Below are 21,718 nucleotides of genomic sequence, written 5' to 3'. Positions count from 1 at the left end.
TAAAACGTGTACATTTCTGTCTCCCAGAAAGCATTGGCAATAAAACAGTCCTGTTGCATAAAAGAAATAACCACATCTTTGGGGAATGTAGTTTTGAAATTAGCATTTCTATGTCTCTGAAACCAGCATGATAAACATACCTTACGGCACTTAAGAAAACCTTACTGTTATATCAGAAAGTGGTTGCTTTTTTATTAAAAAAATTTTTTTTCTGTTATTTAAGCATTCTTCTTCAAAAATTAAAGATTTCTCCACCAGAAATGTTCATTAACGTCCTAGATTCTTAAATATGCTGTCAGATTAGTATTTAGAATAGAGCAGTTGTATTTTCCCTAAGTAGGTTGATTATAAACTACCCCTCTCCTGCATCTGGAAAAATCCCTACATACTCTAAATCCCCAAGATATTTAAAATAGGGAGTATAGGTTTGAATATGCTTGACTTTGTTTAGAGGGTAGATTATTAAGTAAGAATGACAATTTGTAATAATAGATTTATCAGTTGGAAGTTTTGAGATGAAACTGAGGGTTTTTCCCTCTGGAGACATTTCAGAAGCTTATTTTTGTTACTAGCACCTTAGATTTGCAGGTTGTTGTTATATTAAGAAATCAATACTGTTTAGTTAATATAGCCAAGAAATAAAAAATGAAACATATTTTAGGCCTGAAATTTGCTTCTTTGGGAAGATGATAGTATTTTTTATGTGAGTAACTTCAAAAATCTGATGGTATTGACCTCTTTTGAAATACTATAGTTTGTGGACAGTAAAATCTATTCACTTTAGCTGAATTGTACAAATATTATGTTGGGTGATACTTTCCTCCCATTATGGGAGTAATAGACATCAACACAAAAACATACAGCAAAAATCCAACCTTTACATCTTATTCATAGTTTTATTAAAAATAATGAGTAAGTTTCATCCTCTAAATTTTTCAAGAGGAAGAACATTAGATGTGCCCACAAGGGTAATGACTTTGGCTCATTAGCAACCAAGAAAATGATACAGACTTGAGCAAGGGGATGTAATCTCTGCAGCACTGTTGTAAAGGAACCACAATGAAAAGATTTTAACAAGGGTATTTGGCAGAAGAAAGTTGGGAAATTCAGTAGCCACAAAAAGAATGATCAGTTTTGCTTGCCTGACTCTTAAGGCCAAATTGCTTGGGTTTGAATCCTAACTATCGTTTGCTACTTGTGTAGCCTTGGATTCGTTTCTTTAAAATTTTCTCTTAGTTTATTCATCTGATGAATGGAAATAGGAGTAAGACCACTATAAGGATTATGAGTTAATGCATATAGAACACTGAGAACAGTGTATGGGATACAGGAAGTATTCAATAATTATTTCCAGATAGCACTGGAACAGTATGTTTACAGGAGCAAAATGTTTAGCCTCTCATAAAATTATTATTACTATGTGTATGGTTAAAAGTACTTAAAATGTTTTTGTCCCCCAACCCCACTAAAACAAATCCTTAAATTGTCATGCATCTTAAAAACCCGTAATAATAACTCATTTTCAATAGTACTTAAGTGTTTGACACTGTTCTAAGTGCTTTACATGTATCAATCACAATAAATCACAGAATCAATTTAAAAATAAACCAAATCTAGAGCTGGCTTCTCCTCAGTGTAGCATTGACACCAACTTTATAGTTTCTCTTCATAGGAATGTCCCAAATGCCATGTCACAATTGAGAAGGATGGCGGTTGTAATCACATGGTCTGTCGTAACCAGAACTGTAAAGCAGAGTTTTGCTGGGTGTGTCTTGGCCCTTGGGAACCACATGGATCTGCCTGGTAGGTTGGGGAAACGAAGGGAAGAACATGTTCACATAACTGTGTGATGTATCTGCCGCATATTATGAATAAGGTTTCTGCCTCATGAAAATCACCCTCTAACTTGGGACTAGATAAATGAATACAGGGTGTGATCAGTATTAGAAGTGTATGCAAGATATCCAAAGAGAGAGTTTTAATAAGGTTTATTTCACAGATCAGGTAACAACTAAGTTGAACTTTAAGAAAGACTAAGAGTTCCATTTGTTCAAAAAATGGTAGGAAAAACATTCAGGGTGAAAGGAGTAGCATGAACAAAGGTAGAAGAATGTGATAGTACATGACTTACTCAGCGTTGTCTAATATGTCTCTCTAGACAATAAAGACACTTGGCAGAACCCAGTCCACAGTTGTGTTTTAGTTATCCTGCATGCCATTAGACAAAAAAATTTGTCCAAACTTTAAGAACTGGAAAATTACCCAATGCAATCCAGAGTTTTAGCATTCATTGAAACAGAAGAACGTAAGAACAGGCCTGCATTTCTTTTTGGCAAAAATCACCTAGAATTGGTTGGTTGCTTTTTAGATGGAGCCTTTACTGCAGTTTAATGTTTTCCCTAAGACCAAAGCTTATTGGCATTTGCATGTCTTACGATGGCACATTTGGTAGTGATACATACCTTTGTTGCCTGCATGTTTCTTATCATGCATGCGGGGAAAATGCAAGTTAGATTAAAGATGTCTTGTTGCATTTTTCTCAAAACAAGAAAAATGGGAGCTAGCGCATCTCCTGGTAAATGTGAAAATATTTCTGGGTGTTACAATAATGCAGATTGCCGTTTTGACTAGTTTATGTTATTTGCATTTGTCTCCTGTTGGTGTTTGAGTTTGTGGCCCCTCATAAATTGTGGGGAATAGGAAAAGAGAAAGTAGACTGGGACCTGAAGTAGTTTGGACAGTTATCAGAAGTATTTGTACTGAGAGTAACAACATTATGTCTGTAGTTTAGATGACATGCTCTGTATTAGGTGTTTTCCATACTTTATCTGGACATTGTGGCTACTTTGTAGAGAGTGGGTGGGAGGGGAAAAATTGCAAGCTCAAGACAAGACAAGGAGAATCTGAACTTAAGACAATGGCAAACCTTCCCTTTTAGTTTCTTTGGAATTTTCATTTATTTCATTAATTAGAGGAATAGTAAGAGCGATTGTCTGGAATTGATTCTAAACTAGGTAAAAACTAATTGGTTAGGTGAAAAAAAAAAAGTGATTTTACTACTGTCAGAGCCAAGGAAAGATATTTGGGGTTTAGGAATGCAAACTGAGGATTAGAGTGTTCCCAGAAACTAAATTCATTTGAGTATATATATACAAGTTTAGTGAAGAGGAGAGGGAATGGGGGACAAGTGTTAAAGAGACTTTTGTGTGTATGTAAGGAAGTCTCTGATCACAACTCAAATTTTAAATGAACTGGGTTGAAAAATGAAAGGGATACAAAACAAATGACGACTCCAGAAGAATGAAGAATGGCCCAGTCCGGGGGTTATCAGAAATGTTGCCTGTATCTTGCCTTTTCCCGTGGCTAATATTGCAGATGAATCCTTGCTGTGCTTTCTTGTTTAAATCTGAAAATATCTTAGAATCTTCAAAATAACATTCCAGATAGTACTGTCAGTAATCTCAGTTGGAAATATAGATGAGCCCTCCTTGCTTTCTTGGCCTTAAAATTCTTAATGTTGACAGAGTAAAGCCCAGAGTGAGTTGAGGCTTAAAAATATCTAACAAATATCAAAAGGAAAGTTTTTGAGGATATATCAGTTAGGGAGAAAATGTGTTAATCATTGACCAGTAGATAGCGAGAAGAGGCATCTTTAGGCTTATTTGTGAGTAGAATAATTATTGGTAAGAGAGGATTATTAATCCAGCTGGGGGACAGTTAATGTCTCTTGACTCAGGTGAATTGTGGTCTGGGTTACTTTAAAAACTTTGAGATGAAATCAGTGACCACTGTTGGTTGTTTCTGAGTACTGTGGAAAATAGAAAGGAACCTAAGATTGGGAGCAGACAGTGAAATTCAAATTTTCAGAATTTCTCATTCCACAAATTGCATATGAACCATAGTTTGTTAGTTTGTTTAGTTTTTCTCTTATGTGAAATTCCAGAATCAAATGGTATTGTTAGGATGATGAATTATGGAATGTTTGGTAGATTTCAGCAAGGTATTTCATTGTGGACAGAGGTTTGTAGCCTAGGCTGTGAACTACAGATGGAGATGTTTGGGAGTACAGGTAATAGATTTGTGTCTTCCTAGTGGAATGCTTTAAGGTTTGCTGAAAGGCTTTGTCCACATCTTTTTTATTCACATAAACTATATACTGCTTTTCTGTTCAGTTGTATTGATGATTTTCTTGAATTAATATAAAAAATTTTGTATACAATATTTTGGGGTTATATCAAAGGGAGATATTGAATATATAAACCATTTTAATCTTAAAGGATTTGACAGGCTGGAATAATAAATTCAGCTTAACGAGATTTATATTAAATTCAAAATTCTTCTAAAAAGGTCATCATTAAAAAGATTCTGAAGATATGTATTCACTAGTTAAGAGCATGGGTCTCAGTTGGCAGAAGGGCATCAGATTAATTTCCACCTCTGAAACTCTTCTTTTGTGATCTTAATATGTTACTTATCTTCTCAAAATTGGATTCTTCGTATGCTCTGTGAGGATAATGATACATATTTCATAAGGTAATTGAGGGGATTAAATGTGATAGTACAGTTAAAATCCTTAGTAAGTGGATGGAATATAGTGTATGTCAGTTGTACTCAAAATGTAGGCTCCCATAAAATAAAACAGGTAATCAGAAGAAGGACAAGTGCCCATCATGGTACACATCTCCACTCTGAGCTGACTTCTCTGGGCAGATTTCCCCTTGCTCCTCATTTTGTATATTGAGTTTTCAGGGATTCTCATAAACTGTTCAGAACATATAAAGCATATAGCACAGCACTTGTCACACAACAGTCTGTCAGCAGTTGGTTCTCTTGGGTGTATACAAGTGAGGATAACAAGGTGAGTAATCTGGAAAAATTGAATATATTTGGCTAAATAACAGACCGTGTAGGAGATGAGATAGTCTCTTTCTTCAAAAAATGAATTAGAAGTTCAAACTACAGTTGGTAAATGGAAAAATAACAATGTTTTCCAATGATTATCAGTAAACTTAATGAGTGGACTACCTCGGGGGGTGGGAAACTGCTTTTTACTAATAGAGAACAGACACACTCTTGGAAAGGATTCAAACACCTAGGGGCTTTTTTTTTTTTTTTCGTCACCTCATTTTATCTTTGTAAAGGAGAATATTGGCTCTATATAATTGCTAAATCCAGGCTAAAATTCTGTGATTTGTTCCCTTTTCATTGATTTATGGCTTTATGGAATCCTCTTTACTTACTTCAGGTACAACTGTAACCGCTATAATGAGGATGATGCAAAGGCAGCAAGAGACGCACAGGAGGTGAGTACATTTATTTTCAGGTAATGGTTGAACAGGAGTGTGCATTATCTGTTGATTAGGGAATAATTTAGCAAAAGAGTTCAATTCTGAAAGATTTGTTAAAGGATAGTCCAATAAATACTGTATATCTGTGTACATGTAGAAAGGGACTCTTATGCAAAATACATATTAGGAGTATTCCTATTTATAGATTTGTTTGCATTAAAAAAAAAAAAAAAAAAAACAGTCTAGTCATACAGCATACCTCTAGGTTTCAGTAGTCTTCCGTAGCAAGGTGTTCCCTTCCCAGCAAAGAGTCTAAAGGACAGTATTTGTTAAATGGCACTGCTGCTATTTATATTCAGCCTCACTTCTCTTTAATTAATTACTTCATTGTTCAAGAAGCTCTAATGATTTTAGGTAACTTGGAATGAACTGTCTCAGGAGGTAGGGATTTCCCTATTACTGAATAAGGATATAACCCACTTTTATAGAAGAAGAGATTCAAACCCTTGGTGTGGATTAGATTCAGTAACACTTTGAGTTCCTTTCAGGCTGGTAATTCTGCCTTAATAGTAGAATTCTAGAATTTAGTCATCCCTTACATTCATACATTCTGTATTGAAATTCCCCATTTCTCCTCCCAGAATCTTTTAAAATGACTTGTCTTGCCAAGATGCAAGCCAGAACACGACCTGTTTGTTATTATTTCACTTTTCAAAGGCTCCTTTAAAATTTATTTAAATTACTGTAAACACAAAAGAATATATTTACATAACCTAGGCTGTCATATTTCAGATGTTTACAATATTTGTTATCATTTTAAAGGGGGAAAAAAACCCACAGGTTATAATGTTGGTTTACATTATATTCATTATAATATTACTATATTAACTGTGTTGAAAGTAAAACCAGCTGGACTATTTTAAGCAGATATACAACCAAACGAAAAAACCCACAACCAGTGAAACTCAAAAAAACTAATTATACAAATAAGTTATTTGTTGAAATTGAATTACTGTTGACAGACTAAGACCCAGAATTTTTGAATTTAGTATTACTATACTACTATAAGTACCACGTGATAATTTGTTCTCCCATCAGTTTTCTATATATCAATTATTGCCTTTTCATCCCTACAGTGCATCAAAATTTGATTTGGTCAGAATTTATTATTAATGTATTTCCTGTCACTTATTCTCAACTCTGGTGCAGTTAAAGTAATATGGCTTGATGCCATTTTTAGCCATTTTACAAATGTAAGACCTGAAAGCGTTGATTCTCATAAGTTTATTCAGGTGGTCCAGAGTGTTTGTGTTTTCTTCAGGTTATTATCAGATTTTTAATATTTAAAAATTTCCATGATCTGTTTAAACGAGATCATTTGGCACCCCTACTCCAGTTCCCTCAGACTATAATTTGAGAAACATCACCCCATGTAACCTTTGTATAAAAAACTCTACAATGAGAGTGATGCCTTTCCCACCCTCCATTTTGAATTGATTCCTCTCTTTCATTTTTATTCAGCTCAGTTTGTCATTGCATCTCCTTCTGTTTCAGGTTCGTTTTTAAATCTTAGCTCCCCCCACCTCCCTTTCTGGCTTTCTGCTTTTGTCCTAAAGTTTTCTTCTAATTATGATAATATTTTTTTCAATCCATAAAGAAATGCTGTTTTTCTCTTATGTAGCATTATATTTTTCCTAATTACCATGGTGGGCTTTTAGTTTTTGTGTGCTAAGTTGCTTCAGTAGTGTCCAACTCTTTGCTAAACCATGGACTGTAGCCTGCCAGGCTCCTCTGTTCATGGGGTTCCCCAAGCAAGAATACTGGAGTGGGTTGCCAATTCCTTCTCCAGGGGATCTTCCCGACCCATAGATCGAATTTGGGTCTCTTACATCTTCTGCATTGGCAGGCAGGTTCTTTAGTAGTCTAGCTAAATCTAACCAGAATTTGCTGACAATGGAAAGTGTATGGGTTATCCTTGACCTTAACTGGTAAGTGTTTGGGTGCTGGTAGCATTCCTTTCTGAGATCTGCAGGGAGGGTGGATTATTGGACATAGCTTCTTAGCCCTTTTAATGTGTAGATTGTAGGCATTAGATTGCATTATTTTTCTAGGTCATATATATATTGGACTAAACTAGAATCTTCTGATCCTGTGAGTGTACAGGGAAAGGGGTTTGTATGAGTTGACTGTATTTGTTTATTTAGTAGGAGCCATACCTCCCAGAATGGAGCACACCATGGCACACACACCTAGCTTATTCTTTCCTCACTTCCTCTACTTCCATACTCTGGCCTAGTGTTTTCTGTCAATTGTAGTTCTTTTTTTTTAAACAGTGGTTCATAGCAGCTTTATTTGTTATAGTCCCAAACTGAAAACATCTAAAACTTTACTTAATTGGTGAATGATTAAACAAACCATGGTAATCCATACTGTGAAATATTATTGAGTGATAACAAAAAATGAACTGTTTATCCACATAGCAATTTAGATGTCACAGGCACCGTGCTGAGTGAAAAAGCCAGTGTCTACAGATAGCATTCTGTGATCTCTGTCACATGATTCTATTTATGTTATATTGTTGTTGCTAAGTTGTGTCCGACTCTTTGTGACCCCATGGACTGCAGTGCGCAAGGCTTCCCTGTCCTTCACTATTCCATTCCCTGTGTTTGCTAAGACTCATGTCTGTTGAGTCGGTGGTACTACGCAACCATCTCACCCTCTCTTGCCTGCTTCTCAGCAGTTGTAGTTCGTTTGTTTGTTTTCTGTTTTTAGGCAGTTGTAGTTCTTAAAAAAGTACTGTAAGGTTGGCACACAGTACAGAAAGAACATATATGGTACTTTTTTCTTTTCTTTTTTCTTTTCTGTGACCACACTGTGCGGCTTGCGGAATGTTAGTTAGTTTTCCAACTAGGGATTGAACCCGGGTCCCTGGCTGTCAGAGCAGAGTCCTGACCACCGGATTGCCAGGGAATTCCCTAAATTTTCTTATCTACTAACCCAGAGTCAGTATACTTCTGTGAGTGGTCAGGTGGTAACTGCTTTCAGCTTTGCAGACTATCCAGCCTGTTAGAGTTGCTCAGTTCCGTCCTTCTCCTGTGACGCTTGCTGACTCAGCCATAGACTTAAAGGAGTGGATGCGGCAGCATTTCAGGTTAACTTTGAAAACAAAAATAGGCAGCAGCTGGATTGCCTACCCGTGTTCTAAGCAGTCACGTTATTGTGTGTTTTTCCAAAGCGTTTTCAGGACATTGCATTTCTCAATCCAGATTCTGGGATTTGATTTAAAAATGGGTATTATTTGCAGTGGTAGTGTGGGTGTTTTGGTTTTTTTCATATTGAATTTTAAAATTATCTTAATGATGCAAGCTGTTTGAGAACTCTTAGTCATATTAAGTCCTATAACATATATTTTAATTCATGATTTAGGTTTTCCATTTCATCTTGGGAATTCTTGAAAATATTAGTGCTTTGTATGGAGGTAAAATGCCAAGTAGATTATTCTTTGCATATTCTATTTTTAGAAACAATTGGCATAATTTTATTATGTATAATCATATCTAATAGCAATACTATTATTTTTATCTAATAATGAATAGATATAATTTTCATAGTATTTTTAGATTGGCATAATTTTCCACTGTGTAAGCATTGATTTAATACCTACCTGACTGCTGAAATAATATGACATGTGTAGCTTTTTTTAGGTGTTTCCATGTTGTAAGATACAGGATCATGTGATTGGCTAGTTATGTGGTTCAGAGTTAGTGTTTCTGAGCAAGAGACCAAGCAGAAGGCCTCTTAGTATCTGTACTGTTTGTAGGCCATAGGCATGAGGAGAGGAAGAGGAGAATGGTGTTTAAAGAAAAGAAATCCATGTGTGTGGTAAGAAACCCTTCTATAGTAGTTACATTCAACAATCATTTTTTAGATATTAAGTACTAGAGTTATGACAAGATTGCTTTTTTTAATCTTGTTATGTCAAGTATTTAATATGAAGAAAATGATATTTTTGGCTGCTTGTGGAATCTTGCTCAAACTCATGTCCATTGAGTTGGTGATGCCATCCAACCATCTCATGCTCTGTCATCCCCTTCTCCTCCTGCCTTTGATCTTTCCCAGCATCAGGGTCTTTTCCAATGAGTCACTTCTTCACATCAGGTGGCCAAAGTATTGGAGTTTCAGTGAAGCCTGGCATGCTGCAGTCCAAAGGGTTGCAAAGAGTCAGACATGACTGAGCGACTGAACTGAACTGAACTGTGGAATCTTAGTTCCCTGACCAGGGATCAAACCCATTCTCCCCTGCAGCGGGAGCTCAAAGTCTTGACCACTGGACAAATCCCAAGATTACTTTTTTAAAAGTGTATCTCCTTAACATCTACAGTATAATAATATTGAGAGACCCATGTGAATTATTTTTGCAGTATGATAAACAATATAAAACAAATTTAGACCTGGTATCATATTTTTAAATACTTCATCATATTTTTTAATACTTCATGTACTTTAAAAGATTTTTCATAAAACTTTAGTAGTATTTGTATATTTGTTATTTTATAACTATGCTATATATTTATTATATATTTTTGAAGCAGTATTTTGTTAATATGTGTTCCAGTGTCCCCATTTATCTCATAAACTTTCTTTTATAATTGGTTCAAATGAGGATCCATATAGGTCCACAAGTTGGATGTGATGTTATAATCTGTAGGTTCTTTCATGTTTTGGGGCTTTTTTTTTTCCTTCTTCTTTTGCCATTTATTTGTTGAGGAAACTTAAATCATTTTTGTGCTGTAGCATTTTTCTTATTCTGAATTTCCCAACTGCAAATCCCTGGTTAGGTTCTTCTATCCCTAAACTTGCTGAAACTGGTGGCTAATTCTAGATACTCAAATTCAGACGATTTGGTGAGGGATGTGGAAAGAACACAGAACACTTAACTGGTGTTAAATGTACTGTGTAGTTTCTGTTGCATTATATTAGGAGTTATATCATGTCTGGTTGCCTCTCTTTTGTTTTTTACTTTATAATATTGATGCACCTTATTGCACACTGCAGAACAGAGCTATCCAGTAGAATATTCATAATGATGGAAATGTTCTTAATACCACCGTCTGATTTGGTAGACACTGACTGCAATACTAAGAAACTGAAATTTTACTTTTAATGGCCATATGTGACTGCTGGCTGCTATATTGAAAAGTACAGCTATAGGACAGTCAAAAAATATTAAGTAACAGAGGTAGCAATAGATGTCTCTTTGTTCTTGATTTTAGCCTAAATTCCTATTCTGTTTCATCAGTAAATATGATATCAGGTTTTGTGTGCCTATAATAAATTTGTTATAATTATGTGACCTTAATTTTTCTTAATGGGACAGAGATCTAGGGCAGCCCTGCAGAGGTACCTGTTCTACTGTAATCGCTATATGAACCACATGCAGAGTCTCCGCTTTGAGCACAAACTATATGCTCAGGTGAAGCAGAAAATGGAAGAGATGCAACAGCACAACATGTCCTGGATTGAGGTGCAGTTCCTGAAGAAAGCAGTTGATGTCCTCTGCCAGTGTCGTGCCACACTCATGTACACTTATGTCTTCGCTTTCTACCTCAAAAAGAATAACCAGTCCATTATCTTTGAGGTAGGAATAGTTACTGAGTGGGTAAAAAAACCACCTGTGTGTCATAGGACTACTTATCTTTTATAGATAAGAGTTTTAAAGGTTACTCTTTGCCCCTGAATGTGGATCAAAAGTTTATCGTTTATTAGGAAGGTACAAAAAATTCAGATATCTTGCTGTAAACTACATTCAAATTGATGTGGTTTAGCCAGCTAGTGATTAAGTGTGCAGGCTCTGCAATTAGTCCTGAATTTGAATCTTGACTTCATCACTTTTTAGCTCTGTTGACTTGAAGCAAGTTATTTAACCTCTTCTATATCTCTGTTTTAGAATGGGGATAATACTTTTCTAGAAATGTTAAGATGTTTAAGTGAGACAATCCATATATAATGCTTATGTAACACCAGGAACATCGTAAGTTCTTTTCAAAAGTCTGTTCAGGTAAAACTCATAACACGGTATTAGAAGTAAATATGGAGCTTGTCTTTTGTGGAGAAGTAGTGACTAAAAGGGGGCTTTCAGCAGTAAAGTTTTTTCAAGTAGAGATGCTCATTTAAAATTTATACATGCAGTATTGATGTGGATAGATGGCTAGATAGTAACAGTGACTAGCAGATGGGATTTTAGATGGGTAAATGTACAGAACTAGCTATACTAGTAACAGATAACAAAATTTTAATCTTCCATACAGTGTTTTCTGATAAGATTAGGTATCTAGCTAGATATAAAGAATAATGCATTTCTGTTCCTCAGGCTTTAACATAATAGTTTTCAGAGCTAGATTTCCAAAAACATTTTCTTAAGTACTTTCAAATTATACTTGGTATTCTTCCAGAGGTAATGGATAAATCTTTGGTTCTTTTCATAGTTAAAAAGTTCTCCTAAGAGAAAAAAAAGAGAAAAGTTGTTAGAGGTGGAAGTAATGAAGGACTTCAGAGGTACAATTGACCACCTGTGAAAATTGGTGTTGAGTACAGTCTATTAAGGAAGTAGCTAAGATAGTTTATCTCTTAGCTTTCTTTTGAAGGCAGAATTTACTATATATTCTCCTTCCTATTGCAGAATAACCAAGCAGATCTAGAGAATGCCACAGAGGTGCTCTCGGGTTACCTCGAACGAGATATTTCCCAAGACTCTCTGCAGGATATAAAGCAGAAAGTACAAGATAAGTACAGGTAAGTTTATTTTTAGTTGTTGAGCAAAAGTGTCTGCCACTGATGGTGTGGTATGCCGTAGTGGTGAAGTTAAATGATGGTGAAACTTGGGTTTAGCATATTCAATAACTGAACTGCTGCTGTGTTTCTCACAGATTGCTTCTGTCCTTTGGGCATAGGGAGGAAGTCAGCCAGTGCTGGCTGATCCTGCTTCTTCCATGTGGCTTTATCTATGTAGTTATTGCCCTGACAGGAAGAAGGAGCCCAAAAAGGGCAAGTGACTATTAGGATGAGGGGTGAGAATAACATGCTGGCCCTGGCCTAGGGATCCTGGTGGATCATGGCTCTTGGCAAGTGAGCTACCCAGACTTTTTAAAGATTTTTTTCTAAGATTTGATTTTCCAAAGAGAGATTTACTTTGTCCTAGGGATAGATGATACTTTAAGAGATGTCACCTCTTAAGTAAAAGATGCAAAATGTTTGCTTTCTCACGTAGAGCTCTTTCTTCAAAAGTTGTTTGCTGGCAAAAGTTGTTTTCTCTTTAACAGTAGTGGAAATCTCTGGGAATTTGCAAGACTTGAAAATTTAGTCCTGAGTAATATGTTCACTTCCCTTAGCCAATTATAGCTACCGCTAGTACTTTAAGATTTTACAGTTGTGAATACCCCTTGAAATTACTTCTTCCTAAAATGGTTTACTTACCTGTAGAATGATGAGATTGAATCACATCATTTCTAAGGCCTGTTTATTGCTCTGGAATTAATTTCCCCAAACTAGAAACTCCGAAAAATACCTTTTGAAAATGAGAAATAGTCATGTCTTTACATCTAGACCTAAAAATATGCCTTTTAACAAGTTCTATGTCTGGATAAACTATAGGGAGCCCTAAAAAACAAGTAAATGCCTCTTTTAAAAAAAAAATTTACTGGAGGCTGACAACAGGTGTTTTTTTTTTCTCTCTCTCTCTCTCTCTCTTTGATTACAGATACTGTGAGAGTCGACGAAGGGTTTTGTTACAGCATGTGCATGAAGGCTATGAAAAAGATCTGTGGGAGTACATTGAGGACTGAGAATGGCCCTGCATAAAATGAACTCTGAAAACTTTACCATCTAGAGTGCTCATGCAATTAAAACAAACAAAACAAACACAAACAAGGAGGCACTAAGCCTATTCTGACACCGCTGGTCTGTAGTACCAGAATTCTGTTTTGTTAACGGAAAGTTTAAGTAAATTATATTGTAATAAAAAAAAAGGTAGATAAACCATTGTACAACAGTATTCTAGGCCGCCAACAAAAGTGTGACAGACACACTAAAAGCCCTCCAACTTTAACTTGTAACGTAGCTTCATTCTCCAAGCTGACTCCTTTTTTTCATTTTCTTTTTCCTGAGTGTAGTACAGTTAAAATTTAAAACTGCTCCTTGACACTGCTTTTCATGTCCAAACCAGCCATTTTGTTGTACTTTGGTAAAGGACCTCTCCCGTTTCTCCCCAACACCTACAGATATACCCACACACACAGACTGTCTCTCTCTCATACACCAAGGTCATGAGTGAATAACGATTAGTTCCTTGTAAAGAAAATTCTTGGGGCGGGGAAGAGGGTAGGCAGAAAGAGGAATTAAAAAAAAAAAAACAAAAAAAACTTTGTATATGACTTTTAAAACAAGAGGACAACACAGTATTTTTCAAAATTGTATATAGTGCATATGCATGGACAAAGCAAGCGTGGCACGTGTTTGCATAATGTTTAATTACAAAAAATATTTATTCTTTAAAAATCTTCAAGATTATGTCTATTTGCTGTGCATTTTCTTTCAGTTTGCTTCATCTTTCCAGGGCTGAGGGTTGGGATAAAAGGTGTGTTGGTTTAGCACCTCTGGAAGACCTAACTAGAGTTCTTTGATTTCCCTTTCCTGAAATTACTTTGCCCTCTCTGGTTTTGATGTATTTGTTGCTGGCCCTGGGTCTCATGCCCAGAATTGCCAGCTCCTGGTTGAGCACAGAGAGGTCAAGCTCTGACTAAATGCCGTGGCCTGATAAGGGCTGCAACAGGGAACTTTGTTGCTGCCATTGAAGAATGACCCAGTCTCCAACCTCATCCCTCTCCGCAGCCTCATACATCTACGTAAGCCTTTGTGGGCCCGTGTCATACACACAGCTGAAGGCTTCCTAGGCTTCCTGTCACATCCAGAGGACACATTTCAAAAATTTGTCCCTTTAATTGCTGCTTTGAGCCTTTTAAGATTTTAGTTATGGCTCTTCTCTCACCCCTTCTTTATGTTAGGGTGTCAAATAGGACGTTTTTGCTTTAAATATAAATATAAATAAATAGCCATTCACTTAGATTCAGATTGTGAATTAAAAATGGCAGATACTGAAATTGCTTGTGTGTGTTGCTGTGGGTTCAGTTTGAAGGCAAACATCCTAGAACTTGATATTCCCATCTAGTACATTTAAATAGAAATCTTTGCTTCTTTTCTATTTGTCAACAGATAGGAGAATTAATAAGGCGTTTTAGCTGTGATGTCCATTTTTATGAAATTTCTACTAAGAGCTATGTTAAAAGTAAAGGATGGTGGTGGTTTTATTAACTATGTATCTGTTTAGGCCATTCTGGCTGTGGTATTTTTCATCCCTAAATCTGTCAGTTTTATACAGGAGTACAGAGTGAACTAGGCAACTAGATGAGGTCTTAATACTAAATACCACTTCTGGCTGAAGGACCTCTTTGTCTTCCTCTAAATGTCTTGTGCCTAGGGAGTGTTTACCTTTTGTGAGGCAGCTTTGTCTGCTCTAGCACCGTACATCTTACTACTCCATTGGGAAGTAGTTTCACTTTCCTCTGGCCTTTTGCCTAAGTTAGGCTTTGCTAAATCAACCCTACTTTTCCTTTTAGAAAAGGTTGTTACATGAGATGTACTTGCAACTGTTCTTTTCCCATCAGAAATCAGTGAATGTTTGCTGAGTATATTATGCTGCTTCCTTAAACCACTTGTCTAGGATCAACTTTATCTATACCTTTGATTCTCCCCTCCCTTGCCACCTCAGGTGCAAATCTGAACTCAGTGTCTGCTTCTTCCTTATTCTCTCTTCTCCTTCCTTTTCCCTGTCAAACATTTGATTTTATTTTAAATGACTGCATCAATCTTAAAAGACATTTATCAAAACTAAGGATTTTTTTTTTTTAAGAAAGCTTGAATAAGTTCCTTTCCTTGGTAACTTTGAAAAGCAGCCAGAGTTGCTATCTAGATATATGTGGCCCCCTTAAAATGTTTTGTGTATATGTGGTGTTTTAAGAAATATCTTACATGGTTAACTACAGTATCTAGATTTGAGTGTCATAAATCCTTTTTACACGCTCCCCCTTAAAAGAGGTATCCAGAAACAGTGTGTGCACTTCATAATAACAGCCCCCACCCATGGAAGAACAGTGCTTTTTAGAGCCGTTTTCTAGTTTCAGTGTTGGCATATTACCTGAGGGTACTGCAGTTGTGGGTGCATTCCCTAATATGTATGGATCAAGATGAATTGGCCTTTTCCAGTTCAAGCTTTTAACAACTATCTCCATATCTGACAGAACTCCCATCAGTTAATCACTTTCATTGTCAGTAACTTCAGTGAACTCAGCTGGGATAGGTCTTAAGCCAAATGATATGATGGCTTCCCTGTTTCACCTGTCTAAGTCTTTCTGTCAGAGGGCTCTATTCATGGTCAGCACCAGGGTCTCCCTTGTCTTTTTGAGGTTTTCTGAAAACTGCATGCATCATTTGAACAATTCATTGAGCAGTAGATGGACTTAAATAATTTACAATAAAATTGTTGATCCAAAGCGCAGGACTACAAACCACAGTGGTAAAATTGAGTAGCATATATCATCAGACTTTAAATTCTATGTAATCCACTGCAACCCAGATTGTATGTGTTTTATGTGTGTTTAAATAAATACATTAAATACACATGTGTATACATACACACAAATATAGCAGATCCAAGACTGACTGACTTGATTTGAAATGGTTGAATCTGCAGTGTAAAATGTGGATCAGCCATGATTAGGAACTGAAATTTAGCATGAGAGAGAAAAGGACTTGATGTACAAAAATCCCGGTATAGAGCACTTGGGGGATGGGAGGGGGCGGGTTGGTGAGACAATCAGATCGGTAAATTGATTAAATGCTCCTAACCCTGTAATTTTGTGCGTAGAGCACACTGTGCTGTGGAAATAACTGTTCTTAGATTTTCATTGTAACTGGACTGTTCAGGTTGCCCAGAGGGAAAGAACATTCCTAATTCTAATAAAATAAACTTTTATTTTGTTATTCCATTAGTTACTTATGTTTATTTTTATATTAAGAAAAAGACATTGGTGGCCTAAGAGTCACCTATATTATGTGCCTTATTCACTGTTCCTACTTAACATAAAATGTCAAGATTTGGTTCAGTTTCTTTGCAGGGAACTGTGAATGAGACTCTCCCCAAAAATAAACTTGGTTAATGAAGCCTTCAGAGCATTTTCTGGAAGCTTTCCAAGTTCTGTGTCTTGAACATTGAATTTAGGTTGCTATTTGTTTTATAAGAGTGATATTAGATGCCCAGTAGATCTTTGTCAGTTTATAGAGATAAAATATTTAAAAGTCATTCTCAAACTTGAAACTCCTTCACATTACTTCCACTTGGTTCACTTTTAGAAGCTGATATCTCCTGCCAAAATGAGGGGAGAGTTGTCTTAAAGAAGGTCCCAAGTTGAGATCTTTGTCATTAATATTCAAGGCAGTTTAATATTTAGGACAGTTTAATTTGGTCTTATTTGGACTTATAATTACCAGAGTTCATTTATCACTTAATATCTTCAGAACACTTTAACTTGTATCATTGTCTAAAAGAAAGATAAGATTACTCAACAAGATTAAGCAACTTGTCCAAGATTTCACAGTTTCTCCTATCTCAAACTTAAGCTTTATTCTTTCTGAGCAGCATCATGCTACCTCTTTGTATCGTATTTTGTTAATCTGGTTTCAGAATGGCATTTGATACGGAAAGGTGGTTCTTATCTAATCTGTAGTGTAGTTCTGAACCTATCAAAGACTGTATAAATACCCGTTACTGTTCCTGTTAGAGGAAGGCTATATGCTACATCTGATCTTTAATTTGCTCTTGCAGGATTTGCAACTAATGTGGCTCTCTGTTTTGCCTCATCACAAAAATCAGCCATGGATAGAAGAATAACCCTTCCCATCTTGGTGACTGGGACTGGCATCATGAGAAGACTATCACACATAGAGTTGAGAGTAGAGAGTTCAGCATCATTTGATTTGATAAACAGTGGCCAAGTAATTTGCAGTTGTAGGTCTAATTATTTGTTAAATGAATTTCCAGTGTGAAACTTTTTGCATTGTCCATTGGAACTTGTTAGAGAATTTGTTTTATAACTGAAAATGCACAGAAAAGCATATTTCCATTTGTTTCTCAGCATTTCTCCTGTGGAACCTGTGAAACTTTTCAGAAAATAAGTAGTGAGAATTAGGGGGGAGACCTTGACTCATTTAGAAACAGGAAAAAGTGTGAACCCCTCATATTTTTTCAGAGTTCTTTGGGGATAAAGTTGGTGTGTTTCTGGTTCATTTTAAGGAATTTGTTGCTCCACTTAATTACCCAAGATGAAATAGCTAACTCGGAAATGTTCAACTAGAAATAATCAAATAATGCCTACTGCAGGAGCAGAGGCAACTGTGGTTGATCTTTTAGCAGTAGCTTTTAGAGTAGTGAAAATAATACGAGATTCTTTTGAAAAACAATTTTTAGACTATGATTAAACTATAGATAATGTTTGTTTAGGGCCATTTTCAGAGTGGAAGCCAATTAGAATAAGAATCAGTCACACATTGATAACGTAGCAGCTCTAACAATGCCAAAAGCACAACTTATTACCACAGTAATCCATGGGTCTCAAGTGATACCAACACAAGAGTCAAACTCAGATGTCTACAAGAACCAGGTAAATATTTTAATAGACTGCCCTGGGCTAAGAGGGCTCTGTGAGGAGCCTCTCAATTTTGAAATGTTGGTTATTAAAATATTCTTAAATGTGGGTCAGAGAAGAGCTGCACATGGGCCTATCGTTTTCCAACTTGTGTTGCAACTGGAAGTCATTGTTCATTTTACACATTGAAATCAGAGATGCTTCAAAAGGACAAGCCAAAAAAAAAAACTACGCTTGAGTCCCACCCCATAGAAATTATGATTTAATTGCTTTGGGTTGTGTCCTGAGCAGTATTAATTTTTAAAGCCACACCCAACTCTGACGCTTGTGCAGTGCCGTCTAAGACTCATAGGCAAGGTTGAGTCCATTGATGTAGATACTTACATAGATACCAAGAGGAGTACAGCTGAGCACTCTATAGTTAGATGGGACAATAGGGCTTGTGGCAAATTCACAGGCTCAGAAAAGGGCCATGCTGTATGCCCTAGCTGAGTGGCTTTTGTGGAATGCTGCCTCCTAAGTGTCCAGTGTGAAGTGCCTGATTTGTTATTTTTGTTGTTACTGGTTTTTTGATAAGTGGTACACCTTGGAGAAAATAAATTCACAAAACCAAAAGTACTGTAGAACTGACAACCTGAATAGAATATTCACATCAACTGGCACTACGTTTTCTTAGTAAGAAAAAGAACCCTGTCTGGAAGTAGAGTGAGCAAAGGATGTTGGTTAAGCTATCTGTTTCAAGTCAGTGCACAATTTCATTTAATCAGTTAAATTCAGAGCACTTGAAAGTCACAGGCTTCTTCTTGGCCATTACTTTTTCATTCTTTTGATCAACTTGTATGTTTTAAGACAGTGTATTTTCTCTTATTGTTATTCTGAGTGTGGTTGGTGCAGTAGAAAGAATATCTGTATTTCTCAGCCACAGTTTTACCTTTGTAAGATGGGGATACTGGTGGCTCAGACAGTAAAGAATCTGCCTGCAATGTAGGAGACCTGAGTTTGATCCCTGGGTGGGGAAGATCTCCTGGAGAAGGGAATGGCAACCCATTCCACTATCTTGCCTGGAGAATCCCATGGACAGAGGCGCCTGGCAGGCTACAGTCCATGGGGTTGCAGAGTCAGACATGAGCAACTAACACGTTCGCTTTCAATAGGAGCTATAATTTGAGTGCTTCTTGCCAGATGTATTTTATAGGCAGCCCTAAAACAAAGTAGGCACTGCTGTCCTATTTTATGAGAAGAAAGGTGTCGAGATTAGTAATTCAAACTTTAAGCATTTATGGTGGTGTCGTGCTTGTCTGATTCCATGTGTTCATTCCCTCGTAATTTTTTTATAGGAATGTTGTGAGGATCAAAGAAAATCAATGGGAAAACAAAGCCTAGTTACAACTAATGAGCATACTAGTACTAATTGAGGCAAAAAATAAGGATGCAACATTGTCTCATAGACTCCCAAAGCAGGATGAGATTGGATCCAGGAACTAGAAAGCCATTTTGGACTCCTAAGACTGGCATTGTCTGTATAGTCTACATCATCCTAAAGGCTTCTGCTTTTCCTCTCCACTACCACCATAGCTCTAGGTTTTACATGTTAACTGTCCCAGACACATGTATAGAAAACCCAACAGACCCTTGGGACATTATGATTGGTACAAATGTGACTTTGCGGGGGCTTACCCCTGTGGATGAAGAAGCAGATCTTAGAGATAATGTTTTGCTGGCTGTCCATCACAAGTGTCCTCAACAACACCAAAATGCCCTGAAAGTTTTCTTTTTAAATAAATGTAAAGAGTTTGTATATGATAGATACTCATGTCTAACTTATTTCGTGTTTACTAAATGCTTTATGTCCGTGTTTTTGAAACTCCAAATCATATGAGATAGTTACCATCTCCATTTTATAAATAAGAAGATAGAAGCTCAAAGAAGGTGGGTTTTCTCTCTCAGGCCATCTGTTTGTAAGTGGCCGAATGAAGATTGAAACCTAAGTTCCTTCAGTCAGCACCCGCAGTGTTGGGAACTGTTTTACCACAGTAAACAAAGCAGTCTGTCTGAAGCACTTAATCCTGATTCTATGTAGAGATTCCATGGGTTGCTCAAAGTCACCTAGCCAGTTAATGGCAGGTCTGCAGGCACATTTTGACTACCAAATTCACTTCATCACTAGCTGCTTCCCAAACAACTTTGCCAAAAGTAATTGCTAAATTTATACAGACTAGTTAAGGGACTTCCATCCTCAGGAGACTCAATGACCAATTCTTTCTGACTTCTCTCTATTCAAAACATATCTTTTTGTTGTTAACCTCAGATACTCTAAGAAGGACTCAAAGTATGCCGTTTTCTCTCGTTTCAGAGCCACCCTGACATTTTAATGAGAGTTTAAAAGCAAACCTCTTATTTCCCAACCTTCTCCAGAAAGCACATGTCTTACCTATTTTGAGCTGATGATGTGGCTTCTTATGCACAAAGTACCATTTCCTGATTTGATGTCTTATTTAGCTCCAGTATATCCCTCCTCAGGGTTCCACCTATCTAAAAGTTTGGTATTTGCTTTTCAAGCTGCCTGCTTTTGGCCATGGAATATTCAAGTTTCTTTCAGAGTGGGAATTTGGAAGGTGATTATAGAGAATTCTCTATGGTAGATCGTTAATTGTCTGGAAAGCTATCTAGGCTGAAAACTTGCTTCTATAGAGTTTAGATTTCTTTCTGATGGTTAAAATTGTTTTCTGTATGCTTAACACCAAAGCAGTGCCCGAGAAACTACGTCAGTGCATGTCCAATGACAATTTCTTGGAATTGTGAATCAGGATCTGATTCTCTGTAATCAATTGGCCAAATGGGGTTCCTAAGGAATGAGGAAGAGAACACACAGTCTCAAGTTTTCTAAGGAACCCTATCCGAAGACATCACTACTTCCTGAGTTCCCCAACTTCCTCTTGTAGGGAGACTTGTATGTGTACTCCCACCTGTGTAGGTCACGGCCTTTTCTCAGGGAGTGCCACATAAAATGATTACCAGAATTTAGGAACATCTCTTGTGGATCTACTTGGCAGTTAACATTCTAATAGAATGCTTGAAAATTGTAAGTTCTTGCACCTGCTCTCGAGTCATTTATAACCTAACCAACTGGTCTTCCTGATATGAACAGAGTTGTTTGCTTGTTAATAAATTCCTACCGTATGATCCTGACTTGTGGTTTGTTTCTCCATAACTAGGGCAAATACTAAAGTGTTCTCTAACAAAGGAGGAAGCATCATCTGCATCTTCCCCTGCTTTGAATAGGAAATAAATTTGAATCCCCAAATTATGTGACTGATTTAGAGTATTGTAAAGGTCATGACAGCAAATATCAGAGAGTGGGTTTAATGAAGAGTAATAGTGTTCTATATGCCTTTGAAAGATTTTTATTCCGTTTTAACTACCTTGCAATAGGGTAAGTTACGTGTTACAGCACCTATTCATGTTAAAATCACCTTACTACACATCAGTGCCTTAAAATAGTCAAATGGTTGTTCACTAACCAATGGCAATACATTGTTGGTTCCACAAAATTGCTTCACAGATTACAAATGCTACTTCTTAGGTGCACTGAATTGTGTGCCCTTTAAGATAAATGCTATAATCAAGGGCCTAGCCCTGAACAGATTAGAGCCCAAAGGTTGCACTGAGGAGAAC

At 36.7% G+C, this 21,718-nt stretch overlaps 1 protein-coding gene across 2 annotated transcripts in view; it reads left to right on the top strand.

The window, feature by feature from the left end:
- The window catches only part of ARIH1 (ariadne RBR E3 ubiquitin protein ligase 1), a 111,036-nt gene extending 89,804 nt beyond the window's left edge, over nucleotides 1-21,232 (top strand). For both annotated transcript variants that reach the window (XM_025296199.3, XM_025296200.3), the window contains 5 exons: nucleotides 1,673-1,803; nucleotides 5,246-5,303; nucleotides 10,666-10,926; nucleotides 11,968-12,080; nucleotides 13,045-21,232. In XM_025296199.3, the coding sequence (XP_025151984.1) occupies nucleotides 1,673-1,803; nucleotides 5,246-5,303; nucleotides 10,666-10,926; nucleotides 11,968-12,080; nucleotides 13,045-13,129 (648 nt within the window). In that variant the 3' untranslated portion in view covers nucleotides 13,130-21,232. The remainder of the gene's footprint in view (nucleotides 1-1,672; nucleotides 1,804-5,245; nucleotides 5,304-10,665; nucleotides 10,927-11,967; nucleotides 12,081-13,044) is intronic.
- Nucleotides 21,233-21,718: the final 486 nt, after the last annotated feature.

Source organism: Bubalus bubalis, chromosome 11 (assembly GCF_019923935.1).
Source record: "Bubalus bubalis isolate 160015118507 breed Murrah chromosome 11, NDDB_SH_1, whole genome shotgun sequence".
Classification (NCBI taxonomy): domain Eukaryota; kingdom Metazoa; phylum Chordata; class Mammalia; order Artiodactyla; family Bovidae; genus Bubalus; species Bubalus bubalis.
Note: the sequence above shows the minus strand (reverse complement) of the source record. Positions and strands in the feature narration are given on the sequence as shown.